General features: G+C 40.4%; 1 protein-coding gene and 1 pseudogene across 2 annotated transcripts; one reads left to right on the top strand and one right to left on the bottom strand.

The window, feature by feature from the left end:
• Nucleotides 1-262: 262 nt before the first annotated feature.
• Nucleotides 263-2316, bottom strand: LOC115682575 (homeobox-leucine zipper protein ATHB-40). Of its 2 annotated transcripts, none has more exons than XM_056317592.1 (4): nucleotides 2236-2316; nucleotides 2105-2197; nucleotides 1678-2015; nucleotides 263-602 (listed from the first exon to the last, which is right to left on the bottom strand). In XM_056317592.1, the coding sequence occupies exons 2-4, from the start codon at nucleotides 2184-2186 to the stop codon at nucleotides 381-383; spliced, it is 642 nt and encodes a 213-aa protein (XP_056173567.1). In that variant the 5' UTR covers nucleotides 2187-2197; nucleotides 2236-2316; the 3' UTR covers nucleotides 263-380. The 2 variants fall into 2 exon arrangements, with proteins under 2 accessions (XP_056173567.1, XP_056173571.1); XM_056317596.1 differs by having other exon boundaries at nucleotides 2242-2284.
• Nucleotides 2317-12156: 9840 nt separating this feature from the next.
• On the top strand, nucleotides 12157-13670 carry LOC115682533 (proteasome subunit beta type-4-like; annotated as a pseudogene).
• The last annotated feature ends 312 nt before the right edge of the window (nucleotides 13671-13982 follow it).

Genomic DNA, 13982 nt, shown 5'->3' with positions numbered 1-13982 from the left:
TTTGCTTTATAATTAACTGAATAGAGTTGGTAATGTCAATGTAGCGGGCTCATCAAATCAAGACGCTACCATGTTGATCATCATAGGCGGTTGTTTTCGATGGTTCGAAAGTGTGGTTGCCGTCTCCGCTGGATCGCTTAATTTTATAATTAAATCCCATGCTGCCCTTCTCGGGAAGCGTGTCGCGCTAACCGAATTATGTAAATCCGATGTCAAATTTATTTACCTCGTTCGGCCTATCATCTTGTCTTGTCGGGTAACGTATTTTAATGCAACAGCTAAAAGTCAATTATTAGAAGACAAACTTTACAGTGGACGGTCAGTATCCACACATATCCTATAGAGCAATAATTTTGCCACTAATTAACCACTATACCACGCTACACATAAAGATTAAACCACTCCATGCCTTGAAGGTAAGCATTCTGTGGCGCGTAATACAACACATCTTGGTGGTCATCGCATTCCTCAGCAACTCCATAATCTCCCCGAAAGGGATTGTCCGCAGCATCAATGGTGGCCGAGGAGCAGGGGCTGTTGCTGCTGGAGAGCCTCTTTATCTCCATCTCCGCCTCTGAAAGTTGCTCCTTAAGCTTCAGAACCTGCAGACAACATTGATGAATGAAACACAGACATCAATACTTTGGGGGGTACTTAAGGACAAAAAGGTCATACTTAGGTCCGGTATAAACCCCGAGCCGGATAGAAAAACGGGGCATTCGCGCCCTACCCCATGTGGCCTTCCGAGAGGCCTCGGCACGAGCCTGGTCGAGTGCGGTCGAATGGTCTCACAGGACATGTCGAGTTTGAGAGCATGCATGCTCGATTCATTAACGAAATACGAGACGAATTTGAAGGCGGCTTTGACACGAACCGCGGCGAGATTTAGACCCGACATCCGTGTTCGAGGTTTTAAATTTGGCAGATAAATGACCATCACAAATGAGATGCCTAATTTCTCCTGGGATTAAGAGCTCAATCTTGTCTGTGGATTCTAGCATGACTAATTCAAATGCAGACCAAACATCCAAAGATCTTCGAGTGTTGTCCGAAAAAAGTAAAAAGAAGAAAACACTGTCAAAGCCGAGTTGAACTATAGGTTTAAAATGGCAGGCAATTGGATCAGTTGCCGGAAAACTCGGATCTGTCCAATTAAGGATTAAATCATGAATTTGGAATCATGAACTATAACCAAAGTTGTATATCCAATATAATAAAAAATCTCCCTATAAAAGAAAAATTAGCAAATTCCATTATCCAGAAAATCTCATTTCGTTTCGGAAACTTATTATCTTGATCGTTAAGGTAAAAGGTAATTTTCACAATCCCCACGGGCACGGGATGTGCAAAAATTTTCGTGTCACGATAAATTCCAAACTCATCATCTCAAGAAGTATTCGTGCTTTAATGTCAAAGAAGTAATTTATGAATTTCGTGTTGTTTCTCGTTTCCCAAAAAGGGCATCAGATAAAAATGGGATGCATGAAAATGGAAAAAAAATAGGGAAATATTTTGTCCCCGATTATTTCCACTTAAAAAATAAGTTAAAAAGGATTTGATTATCTTGCTGTTAAAGTTTAAAATATTATTCATGACTAGAGAGAAAAAAAAACATTGATACTTGGCTCTAAACAGTGGAAATTAAATTAAATTAAAATTAATAGAGAGAAATGAGACCTCAGACTCGAGACGGCATTTCTCAACCACGGCGGTCTCGTGGACGGACTTCAGCTTGGCGTACTCCTCCTCCAGCTTCTTGCTCTTCCACCGCGCCCTCCTGTTCTGGAACCACACCGCCACCTGCCGCGGGTCGAGCCCGAGCTCCGCCGCCAGCCTGTCCTTCCGCTCCGACTCGAGCTTGTGCTCGTCCCCGAAGTTCCGCTCGAGGCGCTCCACCTGCTCCGCGCTCAGCTTCCGCTTCCCCCGTCCCCCTTCCCCTCCTCCCCCGCCCTCGCCCTCGCCCTCGCCCTCGGGTCCTCTGCTGCTCTTCTTCCGCCTCCTCCGCGGCTTCGCCTCTGCACAGAGATAGACAACCCCAGTTAGGCAAATCACGTTTAAACACGATAGTGTGTGCTGGTGCGTGGGAATCTGTACGTCAAAAGACCTTGTGGAGGAGATAATCGCGTGTACACTCCAGGGTAGAGCTGAGAGATGAGTGCCATGTCATCTTCGCTCAGGTCGTTCATGGCGTGCCCGTGTCTCTCTCTCTCTCTCTCTCTCTCTCTCTCTCTCTCTCTCTCTCTCTCTCTCTCTGATCAGTGACGAGGTTGCTGTTTTGCTTTGACAGGGAAGAGACTCCGGTCCCGTCCGAGTGAAGAGCTGGATGGACGATGATGGAGAGGACTTTTATAGGGCTCAAGTTTGAAAGCACCCCCCAATATGCATCGAAATCACGCTTTTTGCCACTCGCGGAGGACAGACAAGGCAAACTTACACGCACACTCTCTCAAGACTCGAGTGCATATCGTATGTTGATGTCAGCCAATTCAATCAACATCCAACCTTACTTATTTAAAAAGTCTGGTCACACTTAGGGTGCGCATGAATATCATTCTGTGCCCGGAAACTATTTCTGAACAGAAATGATTTTTTTTTATGCTGTGCCCATAAACAATTTCTGAGTATTTGAAGGCGTTTGATAAACTGACCAAAATTTCTATTCCTAGAGTAGAAAAGAACAGAAATGCGTTTGGTAACTACACAAAATTTCTATTCCCAAATAATATTTTAATAATATTTTGAATTGTTTAATTTTTTTTTCTTTCTACCTATTTTCTTCTTTGGCCATGGCCGATCATGGCCTCGGCCGCGACGAGGCCATGCGCCACCGCGCCGTCGAGAAGAACAACACAAAAATAAGAAAAAAAAAAAAAAGAAAAAAAGAAAAAAAACTGATTCTCAAAATTGTCTTAGAAAACAAGAAGCAACTTTTTTTCTTGTTTCTCTTCAAAACTGTTTCTCGGCACAAATTTTTGCAAAAATGTGCCCGGGAACAAAAAGTTTACCAAACGCATTTCTGTTCCCAAACTATTTCTGGGAACAAAAGAACAGAAATTTTCACTGTTTGGCACGTTGCCAAACGGGCCCTTAAACGACGAGAGCGATGATTGATTTGGATGGACACAGAAAATCGCATTACCAAAATCGATAAAAGAAATTGTGGGACATCCATAGACACCGTCCGAAATCCAAGCGTATAAATGATTCCCCCGAATGAATCGCCAAGAGCAATGAGATTTACGTATTTCAAATGTTGCTCAATTTACAGATGCCTCGTCTCTAGTATGCGCGAAGTTTACTCGCCGCATGCAACAACATAGCGCGACCGGTGCTACTTCTTGGCACTTGATTTTAACCAAATAAACGAACAATTCGGGGTCAAGCTCAAATCGGACATTTGCGGCCCAAAACGATGGTAACAAAGTCATAGATTAATCAAGCAAAAAATGCAGTTACAATATTTACAGCTCTACGGACTCCATGACGTTTGTGAGCGAGGGAAGTCTTGATTTTTAAATGGGTTAATACCATGAAAAATCCTAAATTGATACATCCGTGACAAATTTACCCCAAATTAATATTTTGACCGCCAAAACTCCCAAACTAGTACAACTGTGACAATTTTACTCTCTGTTAGTTTCCGTTAAATTTTACCATCAAATTTCTGAGTTGGATGACGCGTGACAGTTGACGAGTGTACCGATTTGAGATTATACCCTCCATTTATCACATGCGTACCAATTTGTGGTCTTTTATGCTATTAATTAAATTGAAGGGAGGGTAAATTTGTCACAAATGTATAAGTTTGGGGTTTTTGACGGTAAAAAAATTAGTTGATATTAACCCTTTTTAAATACCAAACTTGGAATTTTTTTTTTTCCTCATGTAAAACGAAAACTTGGCTCTAAACGTACTTGATTTATTGCTATACCATGTGCGAATTTGGTTTATCCACAGAATCAAATAAAGAAGAAAATAGTCGATTAGTTGATAATATCATTCTAGTGCGTTCAGTAGTACACCTTAATGTGTGAACAAGGGCTTCGTGGATGGCTAAGATCCCAAAACCGACCATCTCGGTTGTAGTAAACTAATTAAAATAAAAGGGTTAATCTCGGTGCCTAACTGGGGGTTTGATTACGTCTTTGAGCGCAGCTTTTGGCTTTAGAGTTTTGCAAATTTATTAACAATTCACCACGTGGCGTTGCTCAAGAGGTACATGCAAACTTTAAAGTGACCCAAAATTCCACGATCGTACACGCCCAATGGGAAACGGAGCAGCAGCTGTGTTTAGCTTTTGGTTGAGAGATAGAGATAGAGAGATAGAGGGAGGGTACATGTGGCATTGACTTCTAAGGAAACAAAGGGCAAGCCTAGCTTGGAAAAAACGTCCTTTTGAGAGTGAAGAGACGGCCCGAATTCAGGAAAAATTTGTTTAAAAAATTCTAAACTTATTATGCGAAGATCAATTTAATTATAAATTTTTCAATTATATAAATTCAGTCATGAACTTTTTGATGATTTACCAATTTAGTCATAGACCTATTATTTAGATATTTGACAGGAATGACTACATTGGGTTTAGGACTAAATTGATAAATTATCATAATGTCTAGGATTAAATTGATATAATTAAAATGTTTAGGACTAAATTAGCAAATCGTTAAAATGTTTAGGACTGAATTGGCACCGTTGAAAGATTTATAACTGAATTGACTACCGTACGATTAGTTTAGGGCTTTTTGGACAATTATCCCTTCAAATTTAAGTCGCTAAATCATGGGTTAAAGACGTGTATTAACCGCTTCTTACCATTTATGTATTTATCTTATCCGAGATTTTATTTCATTAACATCCTCACACACGCATCAATTTTTTATTTTATTTTTGTATCTTTCCGGCATCAGAAAGGTTTTCTTGTAATTAGGAAAAGGGTTATCTGCTTTATTTGTGGTTGGGGAACATGTTACCTGCATTCTATCAATGTTCTATAGCTACCAACGAAATGAAAATAATAATAATAAAAGAAAAACAGAATAGAGAAACGAAAAAAGGGGTAAGACAAGGAGGTTGGTTCAATCATATGACTCGTCATCGGCTTGGGACCATCATCTTTACAACATGATAGCTCATTTGGTATTATTGATTTTACGTCTAATTTACGTCAAGGTTGGATAAGTGACTACACATCCTATCTTATATCTTTACTCTATATAGTTGGAAAAATGGCAAAAGTTCCCATAGTCCTAGAGAAGGCCCCTGATCGTATGCTTGAAATAGAAATAAACCCAGTCCTAGAGATATTGCTGCTTTTCATGACTAGAAACTATGAACCACGTGATGTTGGAAAGAGTATTTGAGCATCATTTGTACCTTCTTGCTTAATATGTACGTGGAGCTCGTGATGTCATTTCGCAAGTTAACTTTAGGAAGAGGGAGTGAGTAGCAGATGGTTCCACGCCATCCGTCGACGAGGGTCCCTCCGTCGACCCACCCATCATGCTCGGGCGACCTTTGCTGGTGGCTAATGGGGGTTGCCCAAGCGAGACCTCGGCGTTCGGTTAGGGTTTGGACAATCCTCTCTCTCTATACATATATATATCGCTCTCCTATCTTCGAATTTGAATCATGTTTTGCTAATAAGCTGTCACCAAGTATAAACATGTGCAGTGTCTTATCCGTCAACCCCCGTTGCACTCGGGCAACCTTCACTCGGTTAGGGTTCAGACTACCCTCCCCGTCCATATCTCTCTTGCTCTCTCATTTTTGAACTTTAGTCATGTTTTGCTAATAAGCTGTCACCAGGTACAAACATGTGCAAGTGTCTTCCCACACCCATAACATTGTTATGGAAATCCACAACTGGCTAGAGTCAACACGAGACTGTTTCCATCGAGTTATTAGACTATCCCCACGATTCCCGCCAGAACTAGTACTAACACTACTTACCCTAATCGACATCAAAGGTCAGCAAAGATTAGCGACTCGATCTTTATTAGTTAGCCAATCGCAGATAATTCAAATAGCCAATCACAAACATGCAATCGCCACCTAACCACATCGGCATTACGTCTGCGATCTTCCTTCTTCCTCTCTGGTACGTTGCCTAACCTCATTGAATTCGAAGATGACGCTGAGAAGTCAGAGGTCGAAACACGAATCCCCGTGCAAAGAATCGACGTATGAACTGATGTCTTTAGACATGGAGCCAAGCCAAGTGAGGTCGAGACTTCCCTTTGGGAGTGACGAGAGAGTCCAGAGAGAGAGAGAGAGAGAGAGAGAGAGCTATGAACCAAAGAAGAGCACGTTTGTTCAGCCGAAATAGGGTTACGTGTCGACTGGTGAGAGCTTCGAAGCGTCCACACCTGCTGCTCTACCGACATGGCCATTTGATTTATCTTCAACATTCATTTTTATGGTCCAATGGCTTGCAAAAGAATCGAACTTTATCGATCCATCTTGGTGGACCAACCTATGTATATATATATGTACCACATTGTGTTTTTGCCAAATTATTATCATATGGTAATCACATAGTTCAAGGACTTAGTTTTTCGTATAGTTCAAAGACATGAATTGTGGATATGAATATTGTCATGGCAAACACTCACATGCTAAACATGCATATGAACATTTTTTTTTAAAAATGCTAAAAACGCACCTTGCGTTTCACCCAATAACCATCCCGCTATATTGCTTTATATTTTAGTAATATCAAATGCATACCCGAGTTTTATCTCTGGACTCCATTTTGTACATTCACATCAATTATCCTCATGCTCTAGCTATACCAATTTCCAAATCTTAAATTCTCAGACCCATTTGAAACACTCAAAACCAAATAAGAAAAAAATCGTCCAAACCCTACGCGAGTTGCTAAAATGAGTTTGCATAGAAGAGCAATTTCGTCTTTCCAGTGTGGGGTTTTGTTTTGAAGCACTTGAGCGACACTAGCAAGAAATAGACATAAATGGTTATTAGGTCATAAGTGAGGTTTAATTGTAGTCTTCTCTCTCTTTTTTTTCTTTCTTTCTTTGGCAACATATCCCTCACGCACTCAACTTCTGTGTAGTGATCGATCTCAGAAAGATATAGGAGAGCTTTTACAATAGCCATTATTAACCACCAAGAGTAAGAGACAACATTGTCTATGTACAGTGCCGTGGTGGGAGAAACATAAGCTGCTTTGCAGCATTTTTGGTCAAATTCTTTTTGTTTTGGTGATAGGTTCAGCTCACTTAGATGAGAACATGACACCAAGCTCTCTTTGGCCATATTAACAAAATGGGTAGGTTCTCATTTTTGGGGTTTCCTTGTGCGCATGGTCATCTTGTAGTAAACTTTCAAGAGTTTCATGATGTGTCTTTTTCCGGATTTTTCTGCCCACATGTTCAATGGATGTGGCTCTTGCAAAAGGTCACCGCATGTTCAATGGATTTTCCTGCCATTCCATTTCGTATGTTGTTTTGTGTGTTACTTGTACTCTCCGAGAGTCATGGATTCAGGCTGTGTCGAATCTCAGACCAACCTATGATGCCGGGGGTGTGCGACACTTTAATGGGTCATGTCCGACCTAGTTATATGGCAGGCCGACTTATCTCGCATCATTGGTGTCGGCCGATGGCCCAAGCTCTAATGACCGCTACCATGCTCGTGCTTGCGCCTGTGTTGTCGTGCGTGTCCTGCATGCCTCAAACATTAGACCCTTCAACAGTTAACTAGATATTGTGTCGTGTTCATATATCTCCATGTAACTTCAAGTCAAGATACGGATCTTATTCGCATGATATTGTAGGGTAAAATATGATGATGCACGTTATACTTGGCTTGTTGCTTTTGTTTATTGCTTCAAAACCCTTTTTTTTTGTTTCCTCTATCTCTTTAACTCGACTTTTTATAGCAAAACGGGTCTGTCACGTCACTAACTTCCTTGTTACCTAAGCAAAATGGTCTCCCTTCCTAGGGTTGGTAAATTCCAGTTCAAGTCGAAATGTTATATTAAGCAGAAAGACAGATAACCTAGAAGACTTTTGACGTATTTTACTGTTTATGGTTAAAGTAAAATAGTGTAAACAATGATAATAAAGGTAAGTAAGAAAGGATATGGATGAAACAAGAAGAGGATAAAGAAAAGGTTTGGAGAAGATGCGCATGGCGTGGGATTGATTCCCTCACACATGCTTTTGAGTTGTTTTACAGAGTTCGATTTGCATTATTTCGTACCAAACTATCGAATTTATAAACGTCGTACATCAGGGTGTCATGTTTCTCCCGACACATGTAGACATGGTTCCCCATGTTATTTACAACTCTCGTATTGGGATGATAATTGGTGATTGGATTGCCAATTGTACTTGTTTAATGGGATAATCATTCTCTTCCTCGAGCTAAGGGAGGCTCGCTGCCACTGGCCATCTTACATACGAAGTCAATTAGTTTAGGCTACGCTTTCGGTTTCTTTGCATCGTGCGATGGAAAGTTTAAAGAAGGTTTTGCAGGGTGGTCCTGTGGCATTACCTGGGTATTTTTTTTACGGTTTATGTCTTGGATGTTTTGTGTTTGGTTGGAGGGAATTGAACTGTTTTCTATTTGGTTGAGCAATAGGGTTTTGCTTCCTCTTGTTAAAAGGGGTGCCACCGATGCCTCCGATTTCGCCTGCTAATGTTCTTCCTAGGTTTCCGGTTAGATAGAGGAGGGATGCGAGGATTGGAAAATGAACACCAAAATGGCTAAAAAGAGTATGAAAAAGAGAAAGGGAAGGTTGCTCTAGGACATAAAATGTACCGGTGGTTCTTTTGTTTTGTTTTGTTTTGTTTTTTTGTTTTTAGCGGTCGGCTGGTGTCGGGGACAGTTTTTACGCACCTCGACTAATCCACATGCTCGGACGATCTTAAAGGCCCACTTCCTCAAGTTGGCCTGGTGTATTCGGGATTTTACTCTTGCAGCTTTCCATCGAGGACTTTAGTCAAATCACAATATCAATTTGTTATGAGCATGAGATAGTAAGAGAAAGGAAACTTCCTCGTTAGTGCGTCGATCATAATTAATTGAGAGGATCTCCATCCATTAGAATGAGTCCATAATAATTTATTTCTATATTCACAATCAAAAAAGTTTTTTGGACACATTCGATTCCTAATCATAAAGCTAGGGACCAGCTATCAAACATTCGTGGCGCCAATAATATTTAAGTTTCTCTATACTCAAGGGGTTGGTCGATCAAGGGATAAAACTTAGAATCTTGCGTTTCAAAAGGCGAGGTCACAAATTGATCAATTCCCACTCAGCCCAACCTCGTGGGGTCAGGTCACAAGGAAGTAATTCCTTGTGAATCTCTAATCTCATGTGGACGGCATCCTTTTGCAACCAAATCGAGAAGGTCGATCCAATATGGTATGTGAAAATTAGCTGAATCATCACCTAAAGAGTGTATCAAAAAACTCCCAACATCACAAATGATCTACTCGTTAGTAAGTTTTCCCCCAGTCAGCTAGGTTCATAAACATATCTATCCTATGAAGATCCAGGTGCATGTTTCATGATTAATCACAGCAGATTGATCAAACTGTTTCCTTTGAACGTGTATATCATGTGAATAGACTTAGCTTTGCCACATATTTTTTCTAATTGCGATCTCTCTCTAATTAAAAGAAAAGGAAAAAATCCGGAATCAAACGAAGATAATGCGTGGCACATCAACGTGATGTCATCGATAAATCGAGTGTCATTATCACACTCCGGCGACATATATTCCAGAGATTAACAGTAGCAAAATTGATGCGTACATACCATGTTATCATGTGATGTGATAGGGTCGTGACATTACAGGACTTTGTCCTCTTCTTCTTCTCTCGCACACCGATCGATTTCTGCCGTCGCGCATGCAATGGCTAGAGGCCTCTCTCGGCAATGTAACCCAAAGAAAACTATTTTTTCTAAGTCCGGACATGAACAATCCACAAGTTACGCCTTGATTTAGGGCAATTCATTATATAATATCTTAGTGGGGGGTGATGGACGTGAGTGTCGTATTTTGAGCTCTCAATTCAAGGCGAAGGGGCACTAAAATTTACTTGGTCGCCCGCCCACCCACGTCACTCGATTCCGTCGCATGCATTGGTCGGGACAATGCGACGATTCCAAGGCTCGCCCTCGGGATTGGTAATCACGCCATGCGTTTGGTCGAAGGTGGATTGTTAACTCCTAAGCAAAAAAAAAAAAGGGATAGGAACGCGAAAATGAGCTGTAAAATATATTTATGATTATAAATAATTAGGAAAAAATTTCTCAACATCATTATAAATTAAAACAAAGATTCTTCCCGAAAAAATAATTTCAAATAAAAATCAAATCCTATCCAAGGAAAAAATTTCAATTCCAAATAAGGAAGTTAAAAGCTTTAGGAATACCTTTCGTATTGGAGTTGGACTCCTAATATGCTTTATTTTCCTAGCTTGAGTGGTCTTCTAAATTAAATAGGTTTCCCGCCTAGGACACTGTTTACACAAAAAACAATGGAGTTGTCGACCGTGAATTTTTTCTTTTGTTGATTGACATCGATATGCATCCGTAGTACATATTCGATTATCAATATATGATGACGAACAGCTAGTAACCATTGAGATAGATGCTAGCAATGGGTGAATGGCGGATCGCCTTTCGAGCTCTTTGAAAACATGAAAGACACGAGGAGGCTTGAGTCAAAGCAATTGGGGTGATGAAAAAACCGGGAGACGTTTACTTGAAGAGCATCAAAGCACGACTGCGAAGTTCGAAATCAGCGAAACTGTTGAGATTGAGGGGAGATGGACTTGCATCGTTGGAGGGAACAATTACCAATTAAAAAACAGGATCATGCAAAAGTAAGATCGTGGAATAGTTGACACGCATCATAAGAACGTGAGCACAAAAAATTCACGGAAGCAATCGACGAAAACTGCTCGAGGGAACGTAACGGTTGGAAACCGTCGAAAAGCAGTTACCATCATATCATTATAAATACTATTAGTCAGCTACTAGAAGCACCTCGCACAAATCAAACAAATTTACTATCTTTTGAGCATATTTACTTTCATGTACTGCATCTTATTTCATAGCTATAACTTATCGATTTGCGTCGTCGATTAAATTTCGGCATGTAATCTCTATCTCGGATGCCATGTCGCTAATTAACTTCTGGCATAGTATCTTTATGTTTTCAAGTTGTGTCGTTGATTAAATTCCAGCATAGTTTGCTTACATTTGGTTACTTCATTGAGTCTATACCTTCCAAGCCTTGTTGTCAATCAAATTTCAACATGGTTTGTGCTTGTACAATCCTATTCTAATATGTTGGTCCCTTTTGCCTGTGATGCTTCCTGTCTAGAGTCGGTGCAGAACCCTAGTTTCTCCTTTAATAAAAATCGAAGAACGACTTTTGGTAAAAGAGATTTCGTTGCAAGCGCAATTATGGCAAAATAGATACAAAGTTATATATATACAAGAGATGGAATTCTACTAGGTGACTATACGCTAAAGCTCCGTTTGTTTTGCGGAAAAATGAATGATTGTGAGAACATTTTTCTAAAAATAATTACTTATATCGCTTGAAATAATTAGTTAATGGAAAATATTCAGTATTAACAACGATTTATATATAAATGTCTTCGTGAACGATGAAAATATTTTTTGTTTATTCATTTTTGTAAGCGAGGCAAACAATTTTTTGAGGAAAATGTTTTTCAAATTATTCATTTTGTGCGAAACAAACGCATCCAGGAAAAACAAGAAAGACTTGAGCACTTGAGCTACTGTAAACTGGCCGGCTCTCTCAGTGGAGTAAGTACCGACACTTCAACAGAACCCCATAAAACTTTGGTGCTCTGATCGTTCCTAGTTGATTTCCTCGGTAATTTCTTCTTCTAAGCTTTAGATTGCAAGACCCGTTTAACTTCTGTATTATTTTCAGTATATAATATTAGTCAGCGGTTCAAGCAATGGGCGCATTGAGAAGGAGTTCTACGTCATGTTGGAGGAAAGTTCGTCGTTCTTTTTTTTTTTTTTTGGATATATTAGTTCGTAGTTCTTAATTTACTGGTTTTCTTATAGTACGTTATGACTATATTAGCGTTCTGGTCAAATCGGTGTTCTGATAGTGACAAATAATTTTCCGGTTCTAATGGATCCACCTTGAGATACAAAACTATTGAGCGACAACGCCAATTGGAAAACATTCTCTCCTGGGTGCGAGTGGAGAGTGTTTCTCCGTAATTTGATGCTTAAGGAAACAAACACCGAAAATGGATCTTCGGCTTTTAATTGAAGGACGGGTTCTGTGGTGATTTGACAGGAAATATCCAAGCGATCATAAAAATCATCGTGGAATTGTACAAACCTAAACCAAACCGGAGTTTGACTCGACGGAAAAGTTTAGGAAGTACTATTGAAACAAACTTCGACGGAATTTGACTCGAGGACGAAGCTTGAAAGAGCGGCGGTACTACGCCGGGATTTGACTCGACGATGAAGCACCAAGGATGAAGATTCATATCGGAGGACGACTCGGCGACGTGAATCTGAGCATTAGAACTACTCCTAAAGAATTAAAGCTTGTAAATTGCAGGAAAATAATGGCCTTGGCCAAATGTAAAGGTACGAGTGCAGGAAATGTAAAGATAAAAGAAAATATAAACTGATAAAGAACGTGAGTTCTGTTGTTGATTTCGGGGGGTCTTTAAAATACAAACTTGGGATATTTATAATCCCGTACAAGCGTTTACAAACTTTAAATTTTAAATAAAAAGTAACTTCCTAACGGTGGTTATTATCTTCCTATTTTCTAGGCACTCTCCACGTTCAAATAACCACCCTTATCCATAAGCAGTTTTGTTATTGACATCTAACTATCGGTAAGTTGCTGATGCCGATCCTCAATTCACCCACTATCGGTAAGTTGCGAACTATCGGTAAGTTACCGACGCCGATCCTCTGCTCACCCACTATCGGTAAGTTGCGAACTATCGGTAAGTTACCGACGCCAAAGCTCCCGATGCCTATTTCCATGATTTTTTTTCACTTTTTGGTGTAAACAGAGAGATAAGTGATTTTCAGGAGATATTGCGTTATCACTTGATTAAGATTACAAGCAGCAGTTTCTTTCTAATTGACGTATACTTGTTACTCTGCTTCTCTAACTTTGAGGCTGCTTCTGAACAAGACTTTTGATTCTGGGGTCCGTTGTTGCAGTTTTTACGACAAAATGTGGGATGATGGGAATTCCTAGGGGCCCAAAGAGGTGCAAAATTATCGGACTCCGATTATGTCTGGTAGGCGGAACAAGTTCAACCCATTGGGGAACTGACAGGTTCTGGGTGGAGTTTAAAATGGACAAAAATATCTTGGCATGGTAGGTCGCGACCCTTGTTTAGATTCATTTGACTTCTCAGAATGTTGTCGAATTCTCATACACTTGCCATGCAATTTTATCCAGGTTAGCATGATAAGTGCGAGTTTCGAAGATAACCATGTGGCTACTTGGGTTTGGCAATCCCCTCGCACTGCCAATTCTTCGCGACGAGTGGAACGAGAACTTGAGTTTTGAAGATGGCGTTAAGCTATTGGAGAAGTGCATGCGTTTGCTTTTGTGTCGCGACAGATCTGCAGTCAACGAACTTCAGGTTCTAGACTTCTAGTCCTCTTTGTCTTACCTGTTGTTAGCAAGTGTTTTCATCTTCCTCATATAACTGTGTGATCTTGGGGAACGGATGCACACTAATGTGTCCGCCTTCTGTTAAGGAAAGGATGTCTTATCTGGGACTGGGAGGGAGAATTACAGTGTACTCTTTTGCGGATTACGAAATTGCACCTCCAGCACTGCATTAGAAAATCTGCACCCTGACCCCCTCTTGGATCCTCCATTGCCAATATGGTCCCTGCCCTCTCTACATTTTCACCTAAGCAGTCCAACCCACCCGTGATGCATGATTGTTACCTGGTTGTACAAT

This window comes from Syzygium oleosum, unplaced genomic scaffold (genome assembly GCF_021117445.2).
Source record: "Syzygium oleosum isolate NSW1041296 unplaced genomic scaffold, Sole_v2.1 Sole_v2.01, whole genome shotgun sequence".
Lineage (NCBI taxonomy): Eukaryota > Viridiplantae > Streptophyta > Magnoliopsida > Myrtales > Myrtaceae > Syzygium > Syzygium oleosum.
This window is presented reverse-complemented; position numbering and strand designations above follow the sequence as displayed.